Source organism: Patagioenas fasciata, chromosome 1 (assembly GCF_037038585.1).
Source record: "Patagioenas fasciata isolate bPatFas1 chromosome 1, bPatFas1.hap1, whole genome shotgun sequence".
Taxonomy (NCBI): Eukaryota; Metazoa; Chordata; class Aves; order Columbiformes; family Columbidae; genus Patagioenas; species Patagioenas fasciata.
Window position 1 is genome coordinate 34,352,425 of NC_092520.1, and position 26,635 is coordinate 34,379,059.

Sequence of the window (26,635 nt, forward strand, 5' to 3'; positions counted from 1 at the left end):
CCTGATATTTCACAGAATCACAGAATGGTTGGGGTTGGAAGGGACCTCTGGAGATTGTCCAGTCCAAACCACCTGCTAAAGCAGGTTCACCAGAGCAGATCACACAGGAATGTGTGCAGGTGGGTTTTGAATGTCTCCAGAGAAGGAGACTCCACAGCCTCTGGGCAGCCTGTTCCAGTGCTCTGGCACCCTCCAAGTAAAGAAGTTTCTCCTCATATTCAGATGGAATCTCCTGTGCTTCAGTCTGTGCCTGTTGCCCCTCATCCTATTGTTGGGCACCACTGAAAAGAGTCTGATCCCATCCTCTTGACACCTACCCTTGAGATATTTATAAACATTAATGAGATCCCGTCTCAGCCTTCTCTTCTCCAGGCTGAACAGACCCAGCTCTCTCAGTCTGTCCTCATAAGAAAGATGCTCCAGGCCCCTGACCATTTTTGTAGCCCCCCTCTGGACTCCCTCCGGTAATTCCTTGTCGTCTTAAACTGGGGAGCCCAGAACTGGACACAGTGCTCCAGATGTGACCTTACCAGTAGAGAGGGAGGAGAACTGCCCTTAACCTGCTGGTCACACTCTTCTTAATGCACCTCAGAATACCATTGGCCTTCTTGGTCACAAGGGCACATTGTTGACTCATGGTCAACCTGTTGTTGACCAGAACTCCCAAGTCCTTCTCTCCAGTGCTGCTTTCCAGCAGGTCCACCCCTAACCTGTACTAGTGCCTGGGGTTATTTCTCCCCAGGTGCAGGAGTATTTACTGATCTTGACAAAACAATTCCTAACATAGCTCTTCCAGGACACTTTGTTTAATGAAGGCAAATCCTTATTAAGGCAGGAAAGGGGTTGTTCTCATCCAACACCATGTCAGCTCTGCTGCTCTGTGAAGGTGCAAGTGCACCTGGGAGTTTGGCTGTAGTCGTGTTACCTGCAGCTGCATCGCATTGTGAAAGGTTGATTTCCAACTGTGTGTGGTTTTGTGCCAGGTGTCCTGAGTCTGAGCACCCTCCCCAGTGTGTGATCAAACGTAACATGCATGTATGCAAAGAGTTAGGCGATAATTCCTGTTACTTTTGTCACTTGAGATGTATGGAAGACTATTTATTGTGAGGAATTTAAACAGAAAGTTTGTGTGCATAATAATGGACACAAAAAGGTAGCATTAACTGGATTTCTGTGCTTGAAAGTATATTTTTTTAATGTTGAAGAAATTGAGGTTATTTCTCTGTATTAGGCTCAGTGATGCCAGCAGTTCGTGTTATTTATTCTTCACCTGAAAGATCGGTATTGTCTTAACAGTGAAACATCCCAGTGTCCTTCTCCCAGAGCGGTGTCCTGGAGCAGGGACAAGCGTGTGTGTTCAGGTATTGCTCGGAGTAGGTTCAGATTTGCACCGGAACGTGTGTTCATTCTTCTTTCTGCTTACTTTAAATCTGAGTGTCAGAGTGCAACACATTAGAGAGACAGGTTGTATTGCAGGATGACCAGAATTTTGCACTAATAAAGATTTTTGTCATTGCATTTCTTCTTTCCTAGTGTAAGGAAGGATGCCTGTTGTCAGAGATGGGGATTATTTCAGCAGTTGGAGTTTGCATGTAGGCTGGCAACTGATCTGCTACTTGGCTGTCACCACCTAATCCAGAATCTGAAATAGTGTTTTTTTTTTCTACACCATTATCCCTTCTTTTTCTACACCAAGGGTAAGGCACAGATGGACATGGAAACCTTCAGTGAAGGTGGAGCTCAGGGAATGTTCTGCACCGTTCCTTGTGCCTCAGAGCAAGGTCAGCTCAGTCTGAACCGTTCCTGGGAGATGTTTGTTCCCCTTTCTTAAAATGTGGCAGCAATATAGGTTCTAGAACTTCTCTGCACACTTTGCTGTGGTAATTAACCATTCTTTTGTTAAAAAAGCTTTTCCTGATGCCTCATTTAGATCTTTTTGGACATATTTCAGTTCCCTGGGTCTTGTTCTATCTAGCATAACCATGATGTACAGATTACTTTTTTCTTCACTGTGATTCTGTCTTGCATATTGGAAAACAGTTGTTATGATTTTCAGTCGGTCCTTCTCTAGACTGAATTATTTAACTCTTCCATGTCTTCCAGACTTTTGGTAATTCTTCTTACTCTTTTCTAGAATCTCTTGAACTTTTCAGGATTGGACTGAGCTGTTGTGCTCAAAAGCAGGCACAGTATATCCCTCCAGTTGGAGTCTGAGCTGCAGATAACTGCTCTGGCTGTGTATTTACCTATGAGCTTTACATCCAGCTCAGAGTAGTTCAGTTTATTCCATGTTTATATATAACTAAGAGAAACTTAGTCTTCTCAATCCCATTCCGTGTCCTTTCCAGAAAGCCATTTGGTTTTACACGATCCCTTTCTGTTCTCTTTTCATTTATACTCACATGGAGAAATACGATTTACCTGTGTACATCTTACACCTTCCTGTGAAGCAATTGACTTGGAGGAATAAATGATAGATGAGTTTTATGGTCTCATCCAAGGAGTAACTTCCCCCTTTCTAAGCCCCTGTGAAGGCTCGTGGCTTGTTTCCTCACCATCGCAAGAACAAAAATTTTTGGAATGAAGACTGTTTCCATGAAAAATTTATGAGGAAAAATAGTATTCCAGTGAAAACAGCCTGCAAAGCAACCACACTATAAGACTTCGTAAACTCCTTGGGCTCTGGGCATCAGCATAAAATTGGAAGAGCAGCAGCGTTTTACATGTGAAGTGCCAAATGAAAGCAGCTGACAGCAGGACACACCGGAGCACTTCCCTCCTCACCTTGGCCATGCTGCCTCCTTCACTGTATCACTCCCTTCATGGTCCCCCAGCCTCAACAAGCAGTGAAATAGTCCCAGTGAGCATTTTACCTTTTCAGAGTGTGTTTGTTTTTAGGCAAAGGCCTCTCTTCCTGTTCCCTCCTTCCTGAAGCGTATTTTACTGCGGCCACCCTCTGTGTGGGATATACTGCAACCTGCCAGGAAAAGCTAAAAGACCCCCTTGGTAACTGGATGGGGAGGAGATCTTTTTCCCCCTCGTGAATTTCTGCCTCCCCCAATAAAAGGAACCGTTCTCAGGCTCTGAATATGCACTTCAGCAAATGTTCAGGGTATGCTGAGGTCTTTTTCTATTCTGTTGAAAATTATATATATTGGTGTTTTCTAAGTGCATGTTGGTTATTTATTAAGTGATTGACCAAACTAGAGTCATACAGGGACACGGGCTCTGATGTATTTTGTACCACATCTGGAATAGATATTCTCAGGAATCAGTTCATGTAACTGTCTGCCTCTGAACAGTGGGAAGAGGTAGGTGTCTCCTTCATTTATGGGATTTCTTCTGTAGGTGGGATACAAGGACTTGCCAGCAGATGCTGCCTGCTATCTCCAGTGCATCTTACGGCTTCAGTGAGTGTAGTGTGTGCCAAGAATTCCAGTGTGAATGAACTGGAACATTTCCGAGGCCAGCATAGCCATTTCAGTCTTGGTTTTATCAAAAGCTGATTTGTGGATCAAACAACAGCAGCTGCTGCATTTGCTTCAAAATCCATCTACAACATTTTCTTCTTTTTTTATTTGGGGATTTCTCCACTCAGCTTCAGCTGCTCACTTCACGAATTGTTTGTGCAGATTCTGCTAGGTGTTGTCCTACTTATCACATATTACAAAGCAATATCATGCAGTTTCTTTCGCTGGCGATCTTTGATACACAGGAATAGCAAATGGTAGCACCAACTACTCTCCTGCATGTGCCATATGGCGTCTTTGAGAATACACTAGAGGCTTCCTACGTACCATCCTGCAGATTAAGAATATAGGGCCAGCTACTCAACTGGTGCAAATCAGCAGAGTGCCACTGAACAGATTGTACAAACCCAGTTTGCGTTAGATGCTATCTGACTCATGGGATAATTAATAAAAATTCCTGTAATATACATACTGATGCTTCTTTCAGCTAATATGCCCTGTCTTCTAAATGTCATAGAATATGATTATATGCTGCTTGTAGTGAAGTTAATATACGGTACTTGAACAGAAATTTTTTTCAAGTCATGTTAGAGAAAACATAAAAGCTTTTCAATGTAGAAGCCACAGTAAAAGTAGTCTAAATATGTAGAAATAATATTAAAGATATGTGTATGTGCATCTCAAGTTCCTTTTGAAAAGCATACTGTGCTTTGGAAACAGTTTATGCAGCATAGATTGCATGTACAAAGAAAATCTTATATTCTTCTGATTTTAGAAGGACATAACTGGGAAACTGAAGTAGGCTTAATATCTGGAGCGATGTACAGATATGACATGTGGCAGTATTCCCAAACACATGTTAGAATAGAAAGAACTGAAAAGTGGAAGCTGCTGTCATGACAGTTCACCTTAGGGAATACTTGCTTTGAATTTTCCACGTTATTTATAATGGGCTTCCTTGGAGTGAGTTTGCAGACGGTCAGTGTGCTGGCTGTGATTTTGCGAATAAATATTTTGAGAAAATTTGGACTGTTTAAACACAATGACGAGAATATAAGTGCCTTATATATTCAGATTTGCTGGGGGATCATGTTCCTAAAATTTTAGGGGTTTTTTTGGATGCTGTACACTTATGTTCTCTTTTACATGACAGTTTGTCTTGCAGATGCTGCTGAACACTCTTAAATCTTGTTTCTATTTATAGTACTGCTTTTAAATCTGACCCAAGTTTTTTCTTGAGGCCATCCTAAAAAGAAAAAAGATGGCTACATGTATTTATGTGAATTACACCAGAGGCATTTGTACAGTCATGCTGCCAAAGCTGTTTTTGCGGTGCTTCTAATGCATGACTTTTGATATGAAATAATTGGGTATTTCAGCAAGATTTTCAAGCTTATTTGTCCTCTTTAAGTAAAGTAATTTTTTAAAATTATTTTTTAAAAATTTTATTTGTGAGAACAGGTATTGTAAAAATACAGTAGAGGCACATTGTCATATCTATACAGCAGGTAGGACTAATAATGAACAAGCTTCTCAGTGAGATCTCTGTCTTGCAATTTTAATGGTACCTTTAATATAATACTTTTTATTTCTGTGACGCTTTTGAAATTACCATACCTGTCCAGTAGTGAGGTTTTGACGGAGCAGTTCTTCTGGTGTCATGTATTGCCCCTTATTTCCCAAAGAATAGATGTAATAGGAGCTTTCTTAGTTTTCTTGAAAATCTCATAGAAAAGAGTATGTTATTCCCTGTGAGGAATTTATTTATATTTGGCTTGTTGTGTGTGGTATGTGTTAGGTGTATAACTTTTGGAAAACAGTATTGCAGTGAAGAAGAAGAAAATATTCTTATATCCATATGATTTTACCATACCATATGTGAGAACTAATCCTGGGCATGTCAGTGGAAGTTATTTAAAAACAAACCACACCAAGCTTGAAATGTTATTTACAATTATTCTGCTAATCCTAACACAAAGATTTATTGCCTATGTCTGTATATTTTCCCTGTTCATATTGTTTTTAAGGATATAGATTTCCCAGCAAGTGGAAGATTTCAAGTGGTTTTCCTGAGTGCCACATCAAAACATTCAGTTAAAACTTTTTTTTAAGTTTTCCTTAGCCACCTTTATGCTCAAAGAACCCTTCTTGTATCTCATACAGTCATTTAGTACTGTTTCTATGATCTTACAAAAAAGGATTTTAATTCTGGTGTACAAAGATTCGAGGGTGAACTGAAACCCCTGAGAGCTGAGGGGCACTATTGCTGTGGTCCTGAACTCTCCCCCACACATGCTGCATCGGGAAAGCTGATATAAAACTTGAGGCTTGGGTTTTAAAATTTTGTCTTCTAATTGCAACTGGTGGCCACAATGAAAAAAAGGTAAATAACCAAGTATTCATTTGAAAATTTCATCGCCTTTGCTCCTTTCTTACTGCACTTTAGTGTCCAAGACACCACCCTTGAGGCTCCAGCTTCAAACCCCATCATCAGTCTTGTCAGATTGTGCCAAAAGGAACCATATATGTCCATGCATATGTAAATCTCCCTCCTGGCTTGCTTGTGTTCTCCTTTTCCTCCTGCACTAGTGCTTTTTGCTTGGGTCTGAGAAAGAGCCAGGCTTTGCTAGAGGGTATGGGAAGGAATATTCTGGGGAGAGAGTGATGTGTGGCAGCGGGAATGGTGCCCCCATTCAGTGTGCTCTTTCTGCACAGTACTGCCAACATTTGTATACACATGGTAAAGGTTTTAGTTTAATTATGTTATTAATTATAATATTACATATCACACATATAATATTATAATATTAATTATATTTAAGGGTGGATGTCAAGAGGATGGGACCAGACTGCTTTTGGTGATGCCCAACAACAGGATGAGGGGCAACAGGCACAGACTGAAGGTTCCATCTGAATATGAGGAGAAACTTCTTTACTTTGAGGGTGCCAGAGCACTGGAACAGGCTGCCCAGAGAGGCTGTGGAGTCTCCTTCTCTGGAGACATTCAAAGCCCACTTGGACACCTTCCTGTGTGATCTGCTCTGGTGAACCTGCTTTAGCAGGTGGGTTGGACTGGATGATCTCCAGAGGTCCCTTCCAACCCCAACTGTTCTGTGATGCTGTGATAATCAGGCTATTGCTTTTTAAAATAATATGGGGGTTGTATTCTTAATAGAAATAAGTGGCTCTGCTTTTAATTTTATTTTATTATGATTTTGGAAGTTGTGTGATATTGATGTAGTGATATTGCAAGGTTTTAATTTCTTTGACAATTTAATTCTGTGTTTTATTTTGTCAAAATCTAAAGAGGAATGCAGTTGTCTTTTAAGTAAACAGGAAATCAAATATATCCCCAAACATTAATCTTATTCTGATGCAAACACAGTTTTTATTTTGTGTTCATGATTCAAAGAAGCATTGGGCTATAGGCTGGATTGATCTTTTACAAATTACTGATAACACATTAACTGATGCTGAGGAGTCCAGTCAACATTGGGTAATAAAACCCAGTCTTTGTGTTGATCAGTTTAATGTGAAAAGAGAATCAACAACATTATTTTCTGGTTTTTTGTTGGGGTTTTTTTTGGAAGGATGAAGTTGAGCAGACAAAAAGGCAATGGATAAGATAGGTATATGAACTTATATGTACATTAAGCAGTCTAAGATATATGGTGTGTGGAATTCCCTGCTTTTCAGTTGTCCAACTTCAGGGCAGCACATCTTTGTGTCTTTGTTTTATTTTTGCAAATAAGAACAAAATAATGTATGAATGCCCAGGTATGTAACATTTTTCAAAATTAGATAACGTGTTCTGTCTTTGTGTTTCAAAGTGACAGATTCATTGGCCCAGTCTGTAGTCCACCATTTGAGATGGATAATGCAGAAAGATCTTCTTGGCCAAGATGTCTTTCTTATTGGTCCTCCTGGCCCTCTCCGGCGATCTATTGCCATGCAGTATCTGGTAAGTATGTTGGTTTAAATTCATGGAGATGTAGTCACTAATGTCAGTTATTCATTCTACTACTAGCCAAATTGTAAAAAGTAGTCCTAGAAAATCTTACAGCAAGATACTTAGGAGGTAAATAAGTTTTTCCATAAATGTGCTTTCCAAAGTTTTGTTACAGACAAATAGAAAGTACAGACATTTCAATACATGTTTTTCTGCTTAAACTCCAGGGGGAAAAAAAGTTGGAAAACCGTGTTACCATATGCTATCACAAATGGAGAAACAGTTTGTTCTAGGCATTATGTATGTTAGAAGATTAAGATATCTGCCTACTGTTACAGGCAACAAATTGGTTTTGCTTCATTATATAAAAAAAGAAATGAAGGAAGGGATTTAGGAGAGGAGTGTTCTGAGTAACATTTGGGAACAGTTATCATAAGTGATTAGAAACAGTAGATGCATCTATGATCTTCCCTTGGAATGTGGGAAGGATTTGCCTACGTCCATCTGCATGAACCATGGCAGTACCATATGCAAAATTTCCAAGAAAAAGCTGCAAGATTGTGAAATTTGGGAAGGGGAGCAAAGATCTCATCAGCAAACCAGATACACTACTTGATAGCTAGATGCGCTCCTTAAAATAAGTGAGAAGAGTTTGGTATAACCTAAAAAGAAGACTTACGGAACACCAGATATCCAGGCATGGGACATAGAATGCATGTCAGTATTTGTATCGCTGTTTTTATGCACCCGAGCTGTGTTAGGAAGGCTGCAATTACTGTTTCAGTGCCATGCCAAACAATTACGGGAAGGCGGGTCTTTGCACGTGAGCAGATATACGCTGTGATCCCTTTAAAGAAACTACATAAGCCTGGAAAACTTTTATGGGCTATTGCTGAAAGCTACTAGTACGTGTTCTTACACGGAACTGATTGTTGAAGAAAACTCTCTTGTATTTCACCTTCTGTTTTTTTTTTCCCTTCAATTATAAGAAAGTCTAGTTTTATCTACCTGCAGCATAAAGGAATTGGTGGCTTTGTGACCAGTAGGCACTGAGAAAATGGAAAGGAAATAATTTTAATTTTCTTTTTATATCTTTGCTCTATTTCTTCATACAACTGTAGTTAGAAGTTGCCTCTTAAGAGAGATCTGTTAACTATATCACACCTTTTGTTGAGGTGTAAGGGCTAAGAGCATTTCGGTATTAATCTGTTTCCTAGCAGAATGCATGATAGCCCAGGTTGGAAGTGGCAGAAACATCAGGTATAAATGCATGGTTTGGTTTGGTTTGTTTTTTTTCCTTTAAGATAGAAAATTCTAAGCATATCTCATATTGAATCAAAATAAACAAAACAATAAGCCAAGGGTTCTGATTTTTTAAACAGTCTCTAATTTTACACATACAAACTGCATCTCGTGTCATTAAAGGGAGAGAAGAACAATACAGTTCATCAGGGTACTGACAAAGCATATACAGGTAATATTGCAGCCTTGTCACAGTATAAGTGTTACTGAGTGAGAGTTGAAGCTTTTCTATGTTTTATGGAAAACTCCTGACTTTCATTCATGATTTGCAGATGCTGATTGTTTTTCAGAGTCCAGAAGGTTATCTTACAGGATGTTACAGATGTTCAATGGAAAGAATATATAGCTGGTTATTATGTTTTTAGGACAGGTTTGGGGAAAATAAAAGTTTATCGAGCAGAAATTCAAACCATTTTGTTTGAGGCAGAACACACTGTGAGCGTTTTAAAAATACAAGAGATTAGATTTTGTTCAAAGTTATTTCACTTCACTGTGCTGCTGCCTTGAACTTTTTGTACAATTATACCACTAGGCCTATTGTTAAAGTTCACTTTCTGGGGTTATAATCTTATTTTTGTAGTAACTTCAGACTCTTGTCCACAGGAGTTAACGAAGCGGGAGGTTGAATATATTGCACTATCAAGGGACACCACAGAAACTGACCTCAAACAGCGGCGAGAGATCCGAGATGGTAGCGCTTTTTATCTTGATCAGGCAAGTTACAGTCACACGCCACCTAATCATTGTTTACAAGCAGTTTGGAGGAAGTCGTGGTTTATATGATGAAAAACTAGTACATGTATTGCAGACTAACTGACAAGTTTCTGATGAAGTTAGAAAGTCTTATATAACACTCTTGATCTCGTTAATACTGAAAATGTTATCTTTACTCCAATCCAAGATTACTCTGTCTCTTAAGAGTACCTCAGGGTTGATTTAGGCAGACTGTCTTTGATGTACTTTTGTAATGAGGAGTGAGATCCATTCAGCGCATGTTAGGCTATAGTTTCACAAGCACTTCTCTTGGTGTGTCTCTTACCTAACACTTGTAGAACGTTAGATCAGGAGATTCATTTTAGGAATATATCTGGTTTCATTGACAAAGAGTCTAGTTCGTGTATTTTAAGACTGCTCTGTGTTGTGAAACACAAGCACAGTAAATGGAGACAACTGGGAGATTTGATTCAAAAGCTCGCTCTTGGTCTGGATTAAAATAATGATTTAAACACTCCTGCCATCAGTATTTCCCCAGCCCCTTAGCTGGTCTAGTACAACCACAGAGTGATTTAGATTAGGTAAGATTTCTCTTTGTAAGTTATCAAGAGTGCACCTTCCTTTCAATTATGCAGGTAAAATATACACTTCATTTAAAATATCTGTTCTCCTAGATACCTAAATTTTGTATACAAGTTGGGTTTCTAATTAAATAGGGTGGGTTGGTTCCTCTGATGTAGTGTGAATTTAAATTTGTTACCTAAACAGTTTTCAGTTGGTGATGCTATAGAGGTTAAATCACATCATCATATGAGTGATTTGTGAGTGGAAAGGGAGATGGGAACAGGAGAGGAAAGAGAATCTAGAAGATTTGTTCTCTGTTTTAAAGAAACACTTTTAAATTTTTTTTTTTTTTTTTTTATTCCCAATATCTCTTTTGCAGCCTTCAAACTTTAAAGAAACCTTTAAATAGATTTTCTTGAAACCACGGAAGAGCCTCAGAATGAAGGATAACAACTAATCTAAATATGGGGGGTTTTTTTAGTTACTTTTAGGACTTCAAATTATCTCATGTCCATCTGGAAATATGAGGGTTGCACAATATGAAATAATTTAAAGTACTGTGCTGTGGATTAGGGCTGTAAATGGCTTCTCATTTACCAGAGGACAGGAGCATTTGTGCAGGCTGTCGGGTTAACTCACGTTAGCTCCATGCCTAACTGCTCTTATGGACAGCCTCATCCTCACACTTTCTACAGGATAGTCAAAGTAATCTGCCTCTGGTGTAAGCGCATTAATTAACTAACATTTGTAAGAACCACTGCGTCAGGGACTGTAAGAAGCTCACCGAGATGTGAGGTGATCTGTTAACCCTGTATTTGTCTGAAGACTTTGATCCCCATGTAAGTATGAGGAGGCTTGCTTCACTTTGTACAAGCTGATCTCGCTCTGGTAAGAGCACTCTACGAAATTTAGCTTTCCAAGTTAAAGGTCTAAGATTACCTTTATTCCCCAGTTTGTTGGAAATTATCGATTAAGAGGTTTTTACAAGAATCCAGCACAGCAGCACTTCAGACCAAGACTCTCATTTAGCAAGATACCAAAGTTCTAAAATCAATTGAAATCGTCATGTTTTTCCTCAGCTCATGTGTTACTCATCAAATATGTAACCAATGTATGTTTAAGCTCTGAGGGGAAGATCAGTGATTTGTATTTAGATTAACATTTTTAGAATATTGGAAACATGGAATATTAATCTCTTAGGTAGGGATGTTCCAGCTTAAATTTGCTAACCCTATGTTTCAGTTAAAGACACATAAAATATGGTACATTGTTATGTTTAAAACTGTCACAGATCTAATTCTAGCTCAATGATAAAAATGAATAAGGTTTTACAGGTTACACTGGTTTGAATTTTAGTTAGTTCACTTAATGATTTCGAGGTTTGCAGATGGCTGTGCCAATTCAAAACATGACAGAAGCTGGACACTACTTGTCTTTAAACCCCAGACAGAGAAGGCTATCAGTAGGTAGCCTTAACAAAATATTCCCAGAAGAGCCTGAATTGCTCCCGTCGCCATAGGTGAGCTAAAGAGAAGGTGAACTCATATAAGGGACTGGAGATAAAGCTCTGCTTTTCAGATTTACATACTATTTCCCTTCCTGTTGAATCTCATGACACCCCAGGGAAGACAGCAAAGCTTCCAAGTCTGGTTTCCGGATCATCCACTGTATGAATTCTGTGGCTCAAATAAAACTTAGCTGTTGGTTAAGATAGTTGAAGCTCTTTGCATGCAAGTCAATAGAGTAGTGTAGTTATCTTACACTTTGAATAATAATATACTACAGCAAAAGCTTGCATCAGAAATAACTTTAATGTAGTGGATCATCAGATTTGCAGACCCACAAATGTCTGCAAAATTGTCTGTGAGTGTTTGTTAAGATACTGTGGTTGTTTATAGGTTTACATTTACAAGTGACATATTAAATACTGTAAATTGATATCTTGGAGGTTTCAAAACGTCTGATATGTTTTAACATCAAGTTACTGAATATGACTGCAGATAGTTATTTAAGATAGATTTGGAAGATGGTGATTTGGAAGCAGTGACTGAAATTCCGTATTGAAATGTGTATTGAAGTGTTGGGGTATCACATATCCTTGCATGTTAGCATTTCTCAGTACTAGAGTGAATCAAATGGCGTAAGATTTGGAGTTATGGAGTTAGAAAAGGCATGGGGAAAGGGTTTTGTTTACCTCAGAAATAGAGGACCACTAAAATAGAGGTAAACACTGAATTATCAGATTCATTCCCAATAAAAAGAATGTAAAATAAAGGGCTTATAATAGGTTAATTGTGAATTACTTTTTTTCATTCGGGTACTGACAGCAGGAAATTCTGTTTTCTTGTCTTTACCTTAGGCCATTAATTTTGGTTTTCAGCTATTAATTCACTGTTAAAAGCCTCAGAAATGTCATTATTGCCATTATTCAGACAATTAAGTAACCTCTTGCTTTTATTCTGTAATTTATTGCATGAACTAATTATGTTGTATATCAAGTAATTAGTTAGAATTACTTTATATTACTTAAATGGCGGCTTCAAATTTTGCATTTATTGATAGAAGAGCTTGTCTTGCAGAGAGTTTTTCTCATTCTGTGACTCTGTAGTTGAGACACCAAATTGATTGAACCAGTACGGAGATCCTAATATCAGCCTATTTTATTTTCAAAAATTAAGGAATTAGATTTGATATTTTTATGTTTGGGGTTTTGTTTGTTTGTTTGTTTCCCCACTTCTGATGCGGTTTTGCTCTTTATCGTGTGTATACAGCTATAAAAGGCATACCTCTGGTTTGAATTCTTATTTCTACAGCCTCCTACATTTTAAATTATTACATCTAAGGAAATCCTACATTAAAATAATGTAGTTGATGCAATTTGGAGAGCAGCCAACCTACTTTGTTGGTGTTTGAGAGGTTCAGTGCTCCAGGATTGTGCCACAAACCGTGTTGCCTGGAATGCCCGGTTTTGCTTACTCTGTATCTTCCAGCTTTTGCATTAAATGAAACAAGCTTCCCAAACACAGGCCACTTTATTAAGTGTACAGTCATTTTTGTTTGGGACAGTCAAACTAACTGAGGTTGGAATAAGTAGAAAAATATGGTTACGTTCTGAAAAATTACAAATAAAACATCATGATTTTGAAGATTTGCTGATTAAGTTGTATCCACTGAGTACATAAGTACATATATACTGAATCAGACCGAGTTTTGGTGTATCTTCGAACTATGTGAACATACTCATTTTAATAGAACGTTTTTGCATCCCTTAGTGCACCAGCATTGTAAGTTATACAATGATAAAATTTAAAACTGATTGTCAAGATACCAGAAAAATTATCTTCTGCCATGGCTTGACAGACCATGATGTAGTAATCAATTGAAGACTTGGAGTGATGGAAATGACAGTTTAAATCATCCTGCTTGTAAAATGAACATGACATGAAAACCTGTGGAGCAGCACTACACAGACTTGAGTTTGGGAAGAGAATTATAAAATAAGATACACGATGGGTAAGAATAATTCAGCTCTAAAAAAAAAAAATCAATCAGCAAGTGCAAATTGAGTAATTCTGTGACTTATTATCTTACTACCTTGGGGGTGACAGTGGATTTTTGCTGAGCTGGTAAGTTAGCCACACCAAAGGCATTGTCAGAAAGCTCAGTTTAGTTGTCTAACGGTCACTGCGGTATCTGTCTGGTACAGGGTGCTAGAAAAATCCGTAGAAAGAAGATGCAAGCCATACAGTACTCCAGAAGTACGAGTATTACTAGTAATTTTCTTGTGTCAAATATTGCACAGAAAGAGGGAAATATTACGTAGAAACAAACATTTGGTTGAAGTTAATCTGTGTGTTTAATTCCTTACAGATTAAAATGTAAGGTGTGGGGTTCTTTTTTTTTTTATGTTTGCGACTGTTGCAACTATATTCTACTTTCTTTTCAGCTAGTATTTCCTACAATGCAGGAAAGTACAATACTTTGTAATATGTAGGGTCATAACACTCATAGGCAATGTGGACTTGATGGATAGTGCCCTGAATCAAAGGGATTTATGAGAGATAAGTAACTGCATAATTTTTAGATATCTGTCTTCATTTCCTTTTTATTCTGCTACTCATCAGGAAGAAAAATGTAAATAACTCATCTCCCTTACTTGAGAGTTGTCTAGAATGAAGATGAAAACTCCTAGGTTTCTTTGTAGATACTTGCACTGATAAATCTGTTCAGGAACTCAGATTTCCTGCTCCTGGGTGCCTGCTGTCTGCCCAAGATGCAAAATGTGTCACATACTTGATGTAAATGTACCGCTGTACTAACATACCTGATGTAAAGCAGCTAAAATGGCCCAATTGACCCTGCCGAGGTGAGGACATAAGCTCTTGTAAATATAGAGTGCAGGCACTGTTGCAAAAACACCCTGATTCTTGTGTTAGTGGAGGGGGTGATGGAAATAAAACAGATAATTCATCCATGTGGTAGTTCAGAAAAAGAAAAAAAAATCGTGTGAAGGTAGCTGAAATAGATGACTAGAAAGCTAAAATCAATACTATGAAATGACTGTTCCAGCTCTTGTCATAGTAACATATTTATGATCGTACAGTGTGTCGGTTCACTTCCTAGGGTAAACTTTTCTAGCCTAGTTTTCTGATTTGAACCTCCAGTAAATTCAGGGTGTTTCTTTTTTAGTTGCTTTTTGCTCTGTGCTGTGGTGTTGCATCACAAATTAGGTGCTCACCAGTTCAGGCTGCTCTTCCTCATGGAAACATGAACTCCAACTGATAGCTGGAGTCTCTCTTTGGGTACCACTGCTCTGGTACACTGCAATTTCCCTCTTTCTCTTTTTTTTTTTTTTAAATTTAATAAAAAAGGAGTGAATAACAGTGTTAAATTAAACCTACCCTGTAATTTTCCTAACCTCACAGGGGAAAATTAGCTATAAAACCCACCCAGAAAACACTTGATTAACTCAGCAGGGAGGTCGTCTGAATAGTGAAGATGTAGCCCCCTGCTCCATTACAGAGGGTGGAAAAGGTCCAATTATTTAGTTCATAAGTTACTTTTAAATTTGACTAACCACATTAGTTTAGCTGTGAATTATTTTATGATTCTATTAGTTACTATTACATTGATTTTAATAAAACCTGAACATCACATCTGGAATATATGTAGCTCAGTATTGTGGCCTAAGTTGTAAAATGTGGAACTATAGTTCATCATCCTCTACAACATGAAACATTTTTTAACAAAAAATAGAATACACATTTAGGTGAATAATAGGTCTGTTTTTAATCTCATCTTTGATTGGCATTATACATTCAGGACATTTTTATTAAATACATGTTGTTTTAAGCAACTAACAAGATTTTACAAATATTTAAGGAAAAAGATAACAGTAAGGTTTTAATGAAAGTTGACATTGTTGCTTTGAAACTGGTTGAATATGGCTTTTAATAGCACTTCATCTTGCTACTTAATTTTTGATTATACTTTTTTTGGAAGTATGTTATCACTTCAGTCCATTAAATAATCATCCATTTCAGCTTTGCTCAACAGCTTCCCTGTTTGCTTAACTCGTGAGGGAAGACAATAACTAAGGAATTAAGAGGTCTAAAAACTGAAAGATTTTCTTTGGTAGAGGCATACCATTAGACATGCTGTTCACTCTAGGATATTTTAAAATCTAGCAAAGTAGATTCCCCAACAGGAAACATCCTTATATGCTTCACTGCCCTTAACATCTGTTTGCACATCTATCTTTAGACTGTGTCTAAATTTCTAGAATAATTTGCTATTCCGTGTAAGTATTGTAAAAAAAAATAAAATTGTTAGTTCTCTTGCATCTTCTTAAAAGAATAACCTGAGGCACTTACAGTAAATTACAAGTCTGGATCAATGTCCTCTTCTTTCCGTGGTGAGATTAGGAGTAAAAGCTCATAGCGTGTTCCATTCTGCATTGCTGTCATTTCTTTTCCTGGTATTTTTTTTCATGTTGGTTAGTTTTAATTATTTAAATTTGAAAAATTATTAATTCTATTTGACCTGTGGAAAAAGATTTAGAATACGTCAATTTCCTCTGAGTTTTATGATGCTCAGTAGGTTACTGGGGCTTAATTTAATGGCCACCTCCCATGCCTGGAAGACCTGCTGGTAGAGAGAGTGCAGAGGAGGGCGATGAGGCTGGTGTGGGGCCTGGAGCACAAGTGTGATGAGGAGCAGCTGAGGGAACTGGGACTATTTAGGCTGGAGAAAAGGAGGCTGAGGGGAGACCTGATCTCTGTCTACAACTACCTGAAAGGAGGTTGTGGCATGGAGGGTGTTGGTCTCTTTTCCCAAGTGACAATGATAGGATGAGAGGAGATGGCCTCAGGTTGCGCCAGTGGAGATTTGAATTGGATATTAGGAAAAAATTCTTCACAGAAAGGGTTATGAAGCAGTGGAACAGGCTCCCCAGAGCAGTGGTGGAGTTACCATCCCTGGAGGTGTTTAAAAGGTGTTTAGACGAGGTTCTTAGGGATGTGATTTAGTGCTGGAGTTAGGTTATGGTTGGAATTGATGATCCTGAGTGTCTCTTCCAATTGAAATGATTCTATGATTCTATTCTACCGTGGATTTAATAGTCCAAGTTCTGCTGGCCCGTTGCAGCCAGTCACCATTGTGTTAACTCAAAACCAGCCGAAGTTCTGTATTATCTTTACCAGATGGTTGTTAAGGATCTCTTTTCACCATAAGAGACATCTGGACATTACATTGTGGGGATGTTTATGAGATACAGGAGTGAATGGAAAGACTTGAATGGATGAGTTTGTGTGGGATATTGTGTGGATGGTGGGAACAAGATATTACATTGGAAGAGACATCTGAAATGGAGGCTGCAGATGAAGGGAAACCTGGCCTCATTAGCTCTCATGGTCACTGAGCTACTTGTTCTCTTGTTTTTCCACGTTGTATTAATAGTTACAGTTGTTGTGCTTGAGATGTCATTATAGGGATCCGGTTTTCAGAGCAGTGGAAAGTCATCTTCTAAAAAAAACCCCAAACTCATCTGGAGTTTCAACTTTCATCTGCTGAAAAAGAGACAATTACTGATTACTGTTGTGCAATTTCTAGCAGCATTTTTTTTTTTACATAGTTTTGAAGCGTAGCTTGTGCATCATACTCAGAATGATGCCCAGTTTGAAAAATTAAAGCCCTTTAGAGTTCCCTTAGAACCTTCTTCACAGATTTCTACGCAACCAGGGTTTTCTGGTTCGTGCTAAGCATTTTCCTAAGAGAAGACAACTACCATTTCAGTTTTCTGGTATTTTCAACTATACTGTTAAAATTTCTTATGCCTTTACAAACTATTTTGGTTAGCTTTAAAAAAATGTACTCTCTGGTGTTTGTGCATTTCAGTATGTGCTTTGTAGTGAGCTTTTTTCTGTCCTTCTTCCCTCGCTGACACTGTGTAACTTCATCCATGTGCTTGCTTATACATTGTGATTTATGTCAAAATTGGGGTTTACAGCTTTATTTTGCACTGCTCAAGTGGAGGAGCTCACCGTGGTTCAACTAGAGGAAAGACGATGAAAGTTCACTTGGAATTGTCTTGTTCCTAAGGTGTTTTTGCCTTTAAATATAAAAATACGCTTTTGCAGATGTAGTGCGAAACCAGGGTAAGCAATCTGCGTTATATCTTTGTTCCATAAAGCCACTATTATGTGACTAGCTCTGTGTGAAGAGCTTCTGCTCCTGGCTTATTCGCTGGAGCAGATACCCAGGTTCCCATTCTCCCTGTGCCCTCGGAGCATGGGTGGGAGGCAGCAGCCTCCTCCGAGGAGCAAAATAGTTCCTCGCTGCAGTTATAGTAAGTCTGAAAGTAAACATTTAAAAAATCCCCCTTGGCCTTTTAACAAGAGTTAATACTTCTAATCTCAGGTTTGTTGTCAAGGTTGTACAATATAAGCCTCCCCTGTCAAATTGTGTTTTGTGTTAAACATTTAGAATAAATGAGACTAGTGAGAGAGGGAGGCAGCACAGCTATTTCTGGGTTTTCATTATAGAATTATGAAGATTTGTTTCTTGGAAGCATTTTTTAAAAATGATTTTCAGTGACAGGTTGCAAGCTTACTTTCCCTCCTCTGATTTTTTTCATGCATTTTAGTTTTCATAGCAATCCATCAATATACAGAGAAAACGGAAATAATGATTCAGAGAACGCCTTGTAGTACACTCAGCTCATTGCAAAAGATTGTTACTCATTACCAACCAGAATGCAGAAATATAGTTTAGCCAGGGATACGCAGCTGTTTTGGTCTTAAGAACAGACTTTATGGTATTTATCATGGCAATTTTAGAGGTAGATGAATCATGCATTTATTTCATTGTATTTTGGAGAACAGTTTCCAGTATTTCAGATATACTTTGGAGATACACGAGGAGCACAGTTTGGAGGAAAGCCAATCAGAGTAGCTTAGAAACCCAGTGGTTGTGATTTTATTGTTGTTATGGGGTGTCTTTCCATTAAGAGGTGAAAAACCATGGTTCTTCATCAGCCTTTCTTGAAGCTGATTATAAAAGGTACATAGAGGTAGGCAAACCTGATCTGTAGCATACCTTTTGAAATGTTCTTGTGCTGAGCAATAGATTTTTGGGTATAAAACTTCAAACACTTTCCAAGTTCAGGAAACTGTTTAAAATTTTGATCCTATAAGCTGATGATCAGCAGGCAACATGCTCTTCAAGATTGTGCTGCTAATGGAGAGCGTCTTCTTTCTTGAAGTTGATGATTGGTGTACACTTCTGCACATTCACAGTCTTCCCCTGCAGCAGATTGTCATCATATACAAGCTCAGGAGATACTGGAAGCCTGTTATTTCAACAACCCTTCATCCATAGAGCGCGTGTCTCATCATGAGTCAACAAGATTCTATGGATACTCAAAATATTTTGAAACCATATGAACAGAATGCGTATTTTCCTCTGGTTAGTAAATCTCAGTCATAAAGTCTTCATAGACTTATAATATGCAGAATTCAACCAACTTGGCAAATAAATTGTTTGTTAGAGCATATTCTGGCTGTATCTCCAAGCTGCATTTAGACAAAATAGCATTTTTTTCATGCCAGGTATTGGACTGGCCACTGGAGACTCAGGTTTTCTATTCAAGCATGTTGGAACAGATTTTTGACTTGTACAATTACCTTTCTAGAGAAGAATGTTAGGACAAAATTTGTCCTTTGTATAAATTTTATGGGGCGGGGAGAGAGGAATTTTATATTGCCTCAGTAGAGTATGAGGTCCTGAATTAAAAAAGAAATGAATTCACATACTGATTGCTTTTAGAAAGAATTGGTGATTCAGTGGAAGAGAAATAATCTGGGGACTATATACTTGTTCGATGGGATTATTCCAAGTTCTTCACAGGTTCCTACTGATTATGAGGCTAGATATTGAAATGTTGTACAAAATATCTTTCAGAGAATGCAACTCACATCTCGAGATGTGTACCAGGATTTATGAGTGTCTTTTTTAAGTAATATTTGCTTGAATCCAGGTTAGATTCAGGAATTATTTTCATTTTAATAATGATGTGAAAAGCTTACATCATGGCTAATTTGCCAGTAGTTATTTAGACTTCTATGGTGTACCTAAGAAGCATCTAAATTAGTTAGTCTTATCATTTAGTGTCTTCTTTATCTTCTCAAATGGATCTCGGGTTCTGCTGCATGCTTAGTATCATGTGGCAATTAATTTCTTGTGCTGAACTGTTCTTTCTTTCTAGTTTATGGTTATGCTTTCATCCTTGATACATCTGCTTTCATATGTATGTGTTGGGTTTTTGTGTTTTTTTCTGGTGCTTCTTTGTTATTCTTTCCCATATCTTCCTTCTTTCTCTCTGTCCCAGTTTTTGACATCTATTGTATTCATCAGAGATTTCCGTCTAGCGTCATCTGACACGTCCTTCTGTAGGAGTTAATAGGAGACATACCAGGAAGAGATTTCATTTGTTCTCCCTTTGCAACTATGCTTGTGTCCAAAATTGTGTTAAAATGTAATAGGAATGCAAAGGAAGACTCTTTGCTGCCTCTAAATGTTGCCTGTGCCTAAACCTTCCCCATTATTATCTGCAAATTGGAAGTAGACAAGAATGCATTGAATTTCATGGTCTTTTACTGGACAGTAATTGTGAATATTAGATATGAAGTGTAGTTAATTTACCTGAGTGGATGTCATTGCATGAAAGCTGCACAAAATTACCAGCACCAGCATTCAGTTTTACATTTTGGTTCCACATTATGCACTTAAGTAAACAGCTACATATAAACAACTAATAAATTGAAACAGAGAAAAGTATAACTTTCTGTCCCAAAGGCTCCAGGGGATTATCAATTTAATGGCTCCATTTTGATCCCGATTTTGTAGAAAATCACATTCAGTCAGGGAATATACTTCTAAATCTTTTAAATTTTATGACATTTTTTTGACATCTGATTATTTACGACACTGTTTTGTTTTTGTCATCCGTGTTTTATTTCAATAGACTGATATTTTAGTCAGACTAGAGCAATGTACCGAGGATGAATTACAATGGTGCATAACCAGAGCAATCCAAAGGAATACTTGACATTTTTTCTGAATACTTTAATATAATTGTAAACATGTAAAACCACCTTGGTTGTATGTTTTCTGTATAAATAGCTGCCCCAGAATTGCTAGATGGTTTTAAAATACCTGAAAATACAAACTGTTATGCAACATCAAAAAGATACGGTGCCACATATTACTATACACTGGGTATACACTAAAATGTCTGCAAGGTTTTGCGTTCCATTCTTTTGGTACAAAATACTGGAACTTATTTCTGCCAATCCCTCCAATACTTAGGAGATAAAAGTCCAGCTTACAGAAATAAATGCTGTTTTGGGAAGCAGCTGGAGGTTCTTTTTCAGCAGGGTTTAATGAGATATGTAATGGTTATTTCTATTATAATATTGTTGTGGGGTTTTTTTTTAATTTTTGAAAAGTGTGCAGTTCGTGCGGCTACTGAAGGCAGAATCCTCGTGCTGGAAGGTTTGGAGAAGGCCGAGCGGAACGTCCTGCCAGTGCTGAACAATCTGCTGGAGAACAGGGAAATGCAGCTTGAAGACGGTCGTTTTCTCATGTCTGCAGAGCGTTACGACAAACTCCTGCAGGTACAGAAACACTGTTTGGATTTCCCACTTCTTTTTATCCCCGTTCTTGATAGTCCTGGGACATGGTTATGAAGAGGAGAATCTCACCAAGGCTTTTATGTTTTTCCTGGGGTGTTACATAGGATGAAACAGGCAGGGTGGAAGCTGTGCGAGAAATCAAACTACTGCTTGCAACAGCAAAGAAATGTTTTCCTTGATGTCTGTCCACGTGAAAAAGGGTAGTTCTGTGTTAACATTGTGTGAAGCTTGGATGTTTCTGAAATGTGAAAGCCACAACGTGAGAATAACCAAATACACTTGTGGAAAGAGATTTAAGTTGAAATTGTTCTTGTGAAGTTCAGATAATGCTTCAACGTTGCAATAGACTTGTTGCTAAACTTTGAAAAGGTTAGGATACCTAAAAAATGAGGTCAAGATGAGCAGCAGTTCATCTTGATTCATTAGTGCTGTTTCACCTTTAATTTTCAAAAGTATATGTAAACAGCCGATCTAAATTATAGGAAATGGTTAGAGAATTTTCTTTTCGTAGGAAATGGGATTTTAGTATCTGCTGCCATTGTTACTTCAGCCATTTTCCTTTTTTCTGGGCTTTGAGTCCTCCTGCTTAAATTTGAAGCAGATACTTTTCAGGCTTTTGGGCACCTCGCTAAATTCCGCCAGGCAGTTTCCAGTAGTCCCGCACATCTTGCTTTCATGTACTGTAGTTTCTCATCACATACCTGTCAGTCTCCCGTAACTTCCATAAGTTTCTGATCACACGCTTGTCAGTCTGACCCCTGCTTGCTCATGTTTTATCTGTTGTACCTAACTGTGGTTAGGTGTATAATTCAGACCCATGTGGCACAGGAAGGAAATTTGAAATAAGCCTTCTGTCATTGATCCCGACTGTATGAAGTTGCCAGCTCTGCTGGATTTCTGAAAATATGTCATTACCTCTTAGGCTTCTCGTCTGTCGTTACAATTCTTCTGAACCATGCCTTCTCCAAAAACATTTAGATAATGTTTAATTAGTAGATGCAGTTGTTGGAACTATTATTATTATATTTTAAGTGTAAGTTTTTAAAATGCAATTGTATTTAGAGAATTCAAACCTGGACAGTATTTGGTTGCAATCATGCAAAGCATCTTCCTTTCTTCTTTTTTCCTTTCTAACACTTTTCTAATGATGAAATGTTTCAAAATGAGAGCCTTAGGCACACTGCTAATAGTATATGAATTAAATTAATCTCTTGCACGCTACTGAATCTAATATTGTTGTTTTGTTGTTTGGGGAACATTGTATTATAGAAGCTAATGTTCATTTTCTCTTCTCCTGTGTGAATAATTACTGTATATCTAGGTCTGCGGGAAATGCCCTTGTGTTTGGTTCCAAGGAGAACTTAAATGTGATGTAGGAAAGACTAAAGAGTCCGATTTTTGTATGCAATGAATCTCTTATACGACAAGTGAAGTACAACATTTAGTGTCCTCATGAAGGAGTCTAGTTCTGTATTATTGTTTAGAATAAAGCATAATTTGTAAACGAAACTCTGAAAATGCACATTTTAGTCTCCTTTACAGTTATGAGAGAGGAAAAAAGAAGAAAAAAAACTTGCTTATGGTAGCCCACTTCTAAGGTTTTAGAATAAAATACATTTTGTGGTCTGTTTATTTTCTGTTCTTTATGAAAACAATGCTGTAATGACACCTTTTCAACTTTGACTGTCTGAGGGGTCTTTGGTCAATTTGCTACAGACCTGAAAGTGGCACCTAATGAAGCTTTCTAACTGCATTCATTTTGGAGAAACTTGCTTTTACCATCCACAAATTCGACTAGTCCAATGCTTTCTAGCCCCTCAGAATGAAAGATGAGAACATCACCACATTTAGGTTGAAGGACCAGGGCTGTTAGTCAATCTGTACCTTAGTCATCACAAGTTTTTAAAGAAGTACTTTTTTTTTTTTCCTTCTTCTTGCTTGATTTTAATTAATTTAGGATCATACAAAATCAGAGTTGGATGCATGGAAGATTGTTCGGGTCAGTGAGGATTTTCGAGTGATAGCATTGGGCCTGCCAGTACCTAAATACGCTGGTAACCCTTTGGATCCTCCTCTTCGCTCTCGATTTCAAGCTAGAGATGTTTATCATCTGCCCTTTAAGGTAACTGTTGTAGCAGAAGGGTTGGATTATCTGTACTGAGAAGAGCTAATGTTTTGATGTTATGTTTTACTTACTGCACCTCTGAAAAGAAGCCTTGAGTAATAAATTTATCTTAAAGGGTTTTTTTTCATAGTGGGGCCCTAATAAATTCCTGAAAAGCATGCTTAGAGTTGCCAAGGAATGCTGCAGCAGAAAAATAACTTCTGTAAAACAGTATAACCTTAAAATAAATACTTTATAATATTTCTTTTTTTTTTAATTTAAATAAAATGAATTCTGTGTCAAAGAGTAGGCTCCTCATGTCTGAATTAGAGGGAAAACAGAAAATACCTCATACTTTGTGAGCTGTGACCCACAGTATGATCCCAAAATTAATTTCCTCTGTGATTTTATGTTCTGTTTTCAGGACCATCTTCAGCTATTGTATTCAATTGGATCAAACATTTCCACAGAGAGGTAATTTTTCATAATTAAAAAAAAAATAAAAATGGAATGAAGAAAAGTAATGTCCTTTCAGGATTCCTTGCTATTTTTGTATTTTCTATCACTGCACAGAGACCAGAACTGAAGAAGTTTTTTAATATGTGTGGGTGTATGCTCACGCAGCTTTTCCTATGCAGCCTTCGTATGATGAATACTTAATGCTTTAAAACTTCAATCACACCTTACTTATTTGTGCTCAGAAATAGTTTCAGCATATCCTACTTATTTAACTTTTTGGGCTTTAGTGTTTTAAATATAGATAGAATGTATAAAACTCTAATTATTTTTTTTTTTCTATGCAGAGTTTCTCAGCTCCTGTCTTTTGCTACAACTCTCTGCTCTCAAGAATCTTCTACATTGGGACTTCCAGATTTTCCTTTAGACAGCTTATCGGCTGCAGTTCAAATTTTGGTATGTGCATACACATGTACTGTGAAACTGCATGGGTTTAAAATTTCTCAAAGTTTGATCTGGATTATTCGTGTTGTTAGAAGACTAACATGAACATTTAAAAAATAACCCTGAAAAAGCTAAGGATGGTTTGAGGGAGAAAACCCCAGTCAGATGTCTCTGGATAAAACTTTAGCAGAATATATAGCATAACACTGAAGGACAAAGTATGGCACAACACAAGATTTGTGATGTGATTAAATGTATCTTAGTGCTCAAAATAATGGTTTTTGTGCTACTAAATCATCTCACCTCACTTCAAGGGCATCTGCAGTTTACTTGATGACACTGAGGTAGTCAGCGGAGAGAAACAAAAAGTGCTTCTGATTTAATGGTATGTGCGAAAATCAGACTGATTGCATTACAGAGACACCTATTACTCTCCATTGACACCTAAAAGGATCCAAAACAACTAGTTAAATATGGGTATAGGAGGCAGTTAAGTTGCACGAGATGAAGCCTACATTAGGTCACTGGGGTGGCTGGTGGATTTACAATAAACACAGACCCAGAGGGTCACCTGAAGGTGCAGGTTGTGCACATGTGAAGACGCGACGCTTCCTGACAACTGCGGTCCTTCAGGAAATAAAACAGCTGTACTTGTGGAGTTCACAGCAGCAGATCAGGCAGGTCGGGACTGGAGCTGTGGCAGCCTTTCTGCTTTCCATGGCAAGTTTTTGTCCCCTGGACTTCATAGTGACGTGGTAAAAAGTCAAAACCAGAAGGTGCCTCCTGAAGGAAGCTGGGGAGGTGAGATCTGTATAAAGGGGGGTGGTTGGTGCCCGTTGCATGCAGGAAGGTACAGTCAGCCCAAGAATAGAAAATGCCAAGATAGTTTCTCAAAACCTCTTTCCAAGGCGCAGGTGTCTGTAGAAAGGACTCAGGAGAATTCTCTGTTGTGTCTCCTGTGCAGTCATTTTACCTATGTTACTGTGCAGTGGCAGATTACTTCTACATTTTTTTTTTTATTATATACATTAAAACATACCGATTACTTTTGTTGCTGTGATGCTCAGCCCCCTCAGTTGTGGTGGATGCCTACAGACAGAATTTTTTTCTGAGTTAGTGATACTACATCAGATGTTGAGAAGTTATTACAATTGAAGTTCACAGAAATGAAGCAGTATTTGGAGGGCTTTAGGAAAGAAATACATGTTGGATTTTCAAATAAATTGCAACTTTTTATTCTTTGAACCCTGTAGTGAAAAATTATTTTTAAATGAATGCCAGATGGCTTTCAGAGTAATGGAAAGAAAATGAGCTCTAAGCTATTATCTAAACTATGGAATGAAGGAAGCATTTTATTTTACATTAGTGAATGTGAAGTGTTAGCATTGTATGACAGTGACTTTTTTAGGTAGACGAGAACTGTTTCTTTTAGAATTAGTTTTAATCACTTGGTTTTTTAAGCTGACTCTTCTCAGTGATTCTAGCTACAGCATTTTTCCTTCACGTACAGGGTCACTGCCATCCTCTACTTCTAGCTTGGTTGATTAAACCATTTAGAAGTGTGGAGGGAATGCATTGTAATGACTAGTTGCTTGTTTTCTATCATGGATTCACGCAGTCCCAAAATATACTTTTTATGCTGAAAACTGGTGCCTGCTGAAAGGGAGAATTTTTTATAGGGTGCTATTCTGAAGAGGCTAATTTCATGCACGTCATTGTAATTATTATTAATTTGGGATAATGTGGACAAATTATATGTTATGTCTTTATCTATAGACAGAGGGCTTTTAAAATGCGATAAAGGGCTCTCTGACCCTTTAAGCAGTACATTTACTACAGTGCCTTAAGTGGTTTATTTTTACTGATCTGTTTTTATATGGAACATTATAAATAGTGTTAATGATTGTAAGTTAGAATTTAATTATGCATTTTAAAAAATATGCATTTTGTGATTTCATTTCTAAGCAAATCTTTCAATTGGGTGCCTGTATAAATCCAAGTGTATAACTGAAAATTAGTTGATTTTACTTGAGTTATATTATTTACTTTTTACTTACTTTGATGAAGGCTTAAAAAAGTAGTACTGGTCCACTGTTTTTCATTAGTGCTACACACAAGTAGTCCTTAAAAATTTGCAAGTCTTTTAAAGCAAATGATCTTTAGGGGTTTTGAAACACTTTCCACTATGAAAGGCATATGTTTCTTGAGTATTCATAAATGCACTTCCATTTGTTTTTCTATTACTGTGGCAAAATAATTCAAACTTTATCTAGTTCAGGCAGCAACTGACAAAAGAGTATGAACAACTAACAAGAAGGTAGTAAAAAAAAAAGTTGTTTTCCATTTTGTGTAGGAAGTGCAGCATACTTAGTAACTCATGTCAAACCAAAATGGTTTTGATCAAACTGTTCAGAAATTTCTAGGAATTGATTTGTTAAGT

At 37.6% G+C, this 26,635-nt stretch overlaps 1 protein-coding gene across 2 annotated transcripts in view; it reads left to right on the plus strand.

The window, feature by feature from the left end:
• The window catches only part of VWA8 (von Willebrand factor A domain containing 8), a 186,131-nt gene that overhangs the window by 14,809 nt on the left and 144,687 nt on the right, over positions 1-26,635 (plus strand). For both annotated transcript variants that reach the window (XM_065848747.2, XM_065848831.2), the window contains exons 3-8: positions 7,301-7,431; positions 9,325-9,435; positions 21,006-21,173; positions 23,149-23,313; positions 23,720-23,769; positions 24,099-24,207. In XM_065848747.2, the coding sequence (XP_065704819.2) occupies positions 7,301-7,431; positions 9,325-9,435; positions 21,006-21,173; positions 23,149-23,313; positions 23,720-23,769; positions 24,099-24,207 (734 nt within the window). The remainder of the gene's footprint in view (positions 1-7,300; positions 7,432-9,324; positions 9,436-21,005; positions 21,174-23,148; positions 23,314-23,719; positions 23,770-24,098; positions 24,208-26,635) is intronic.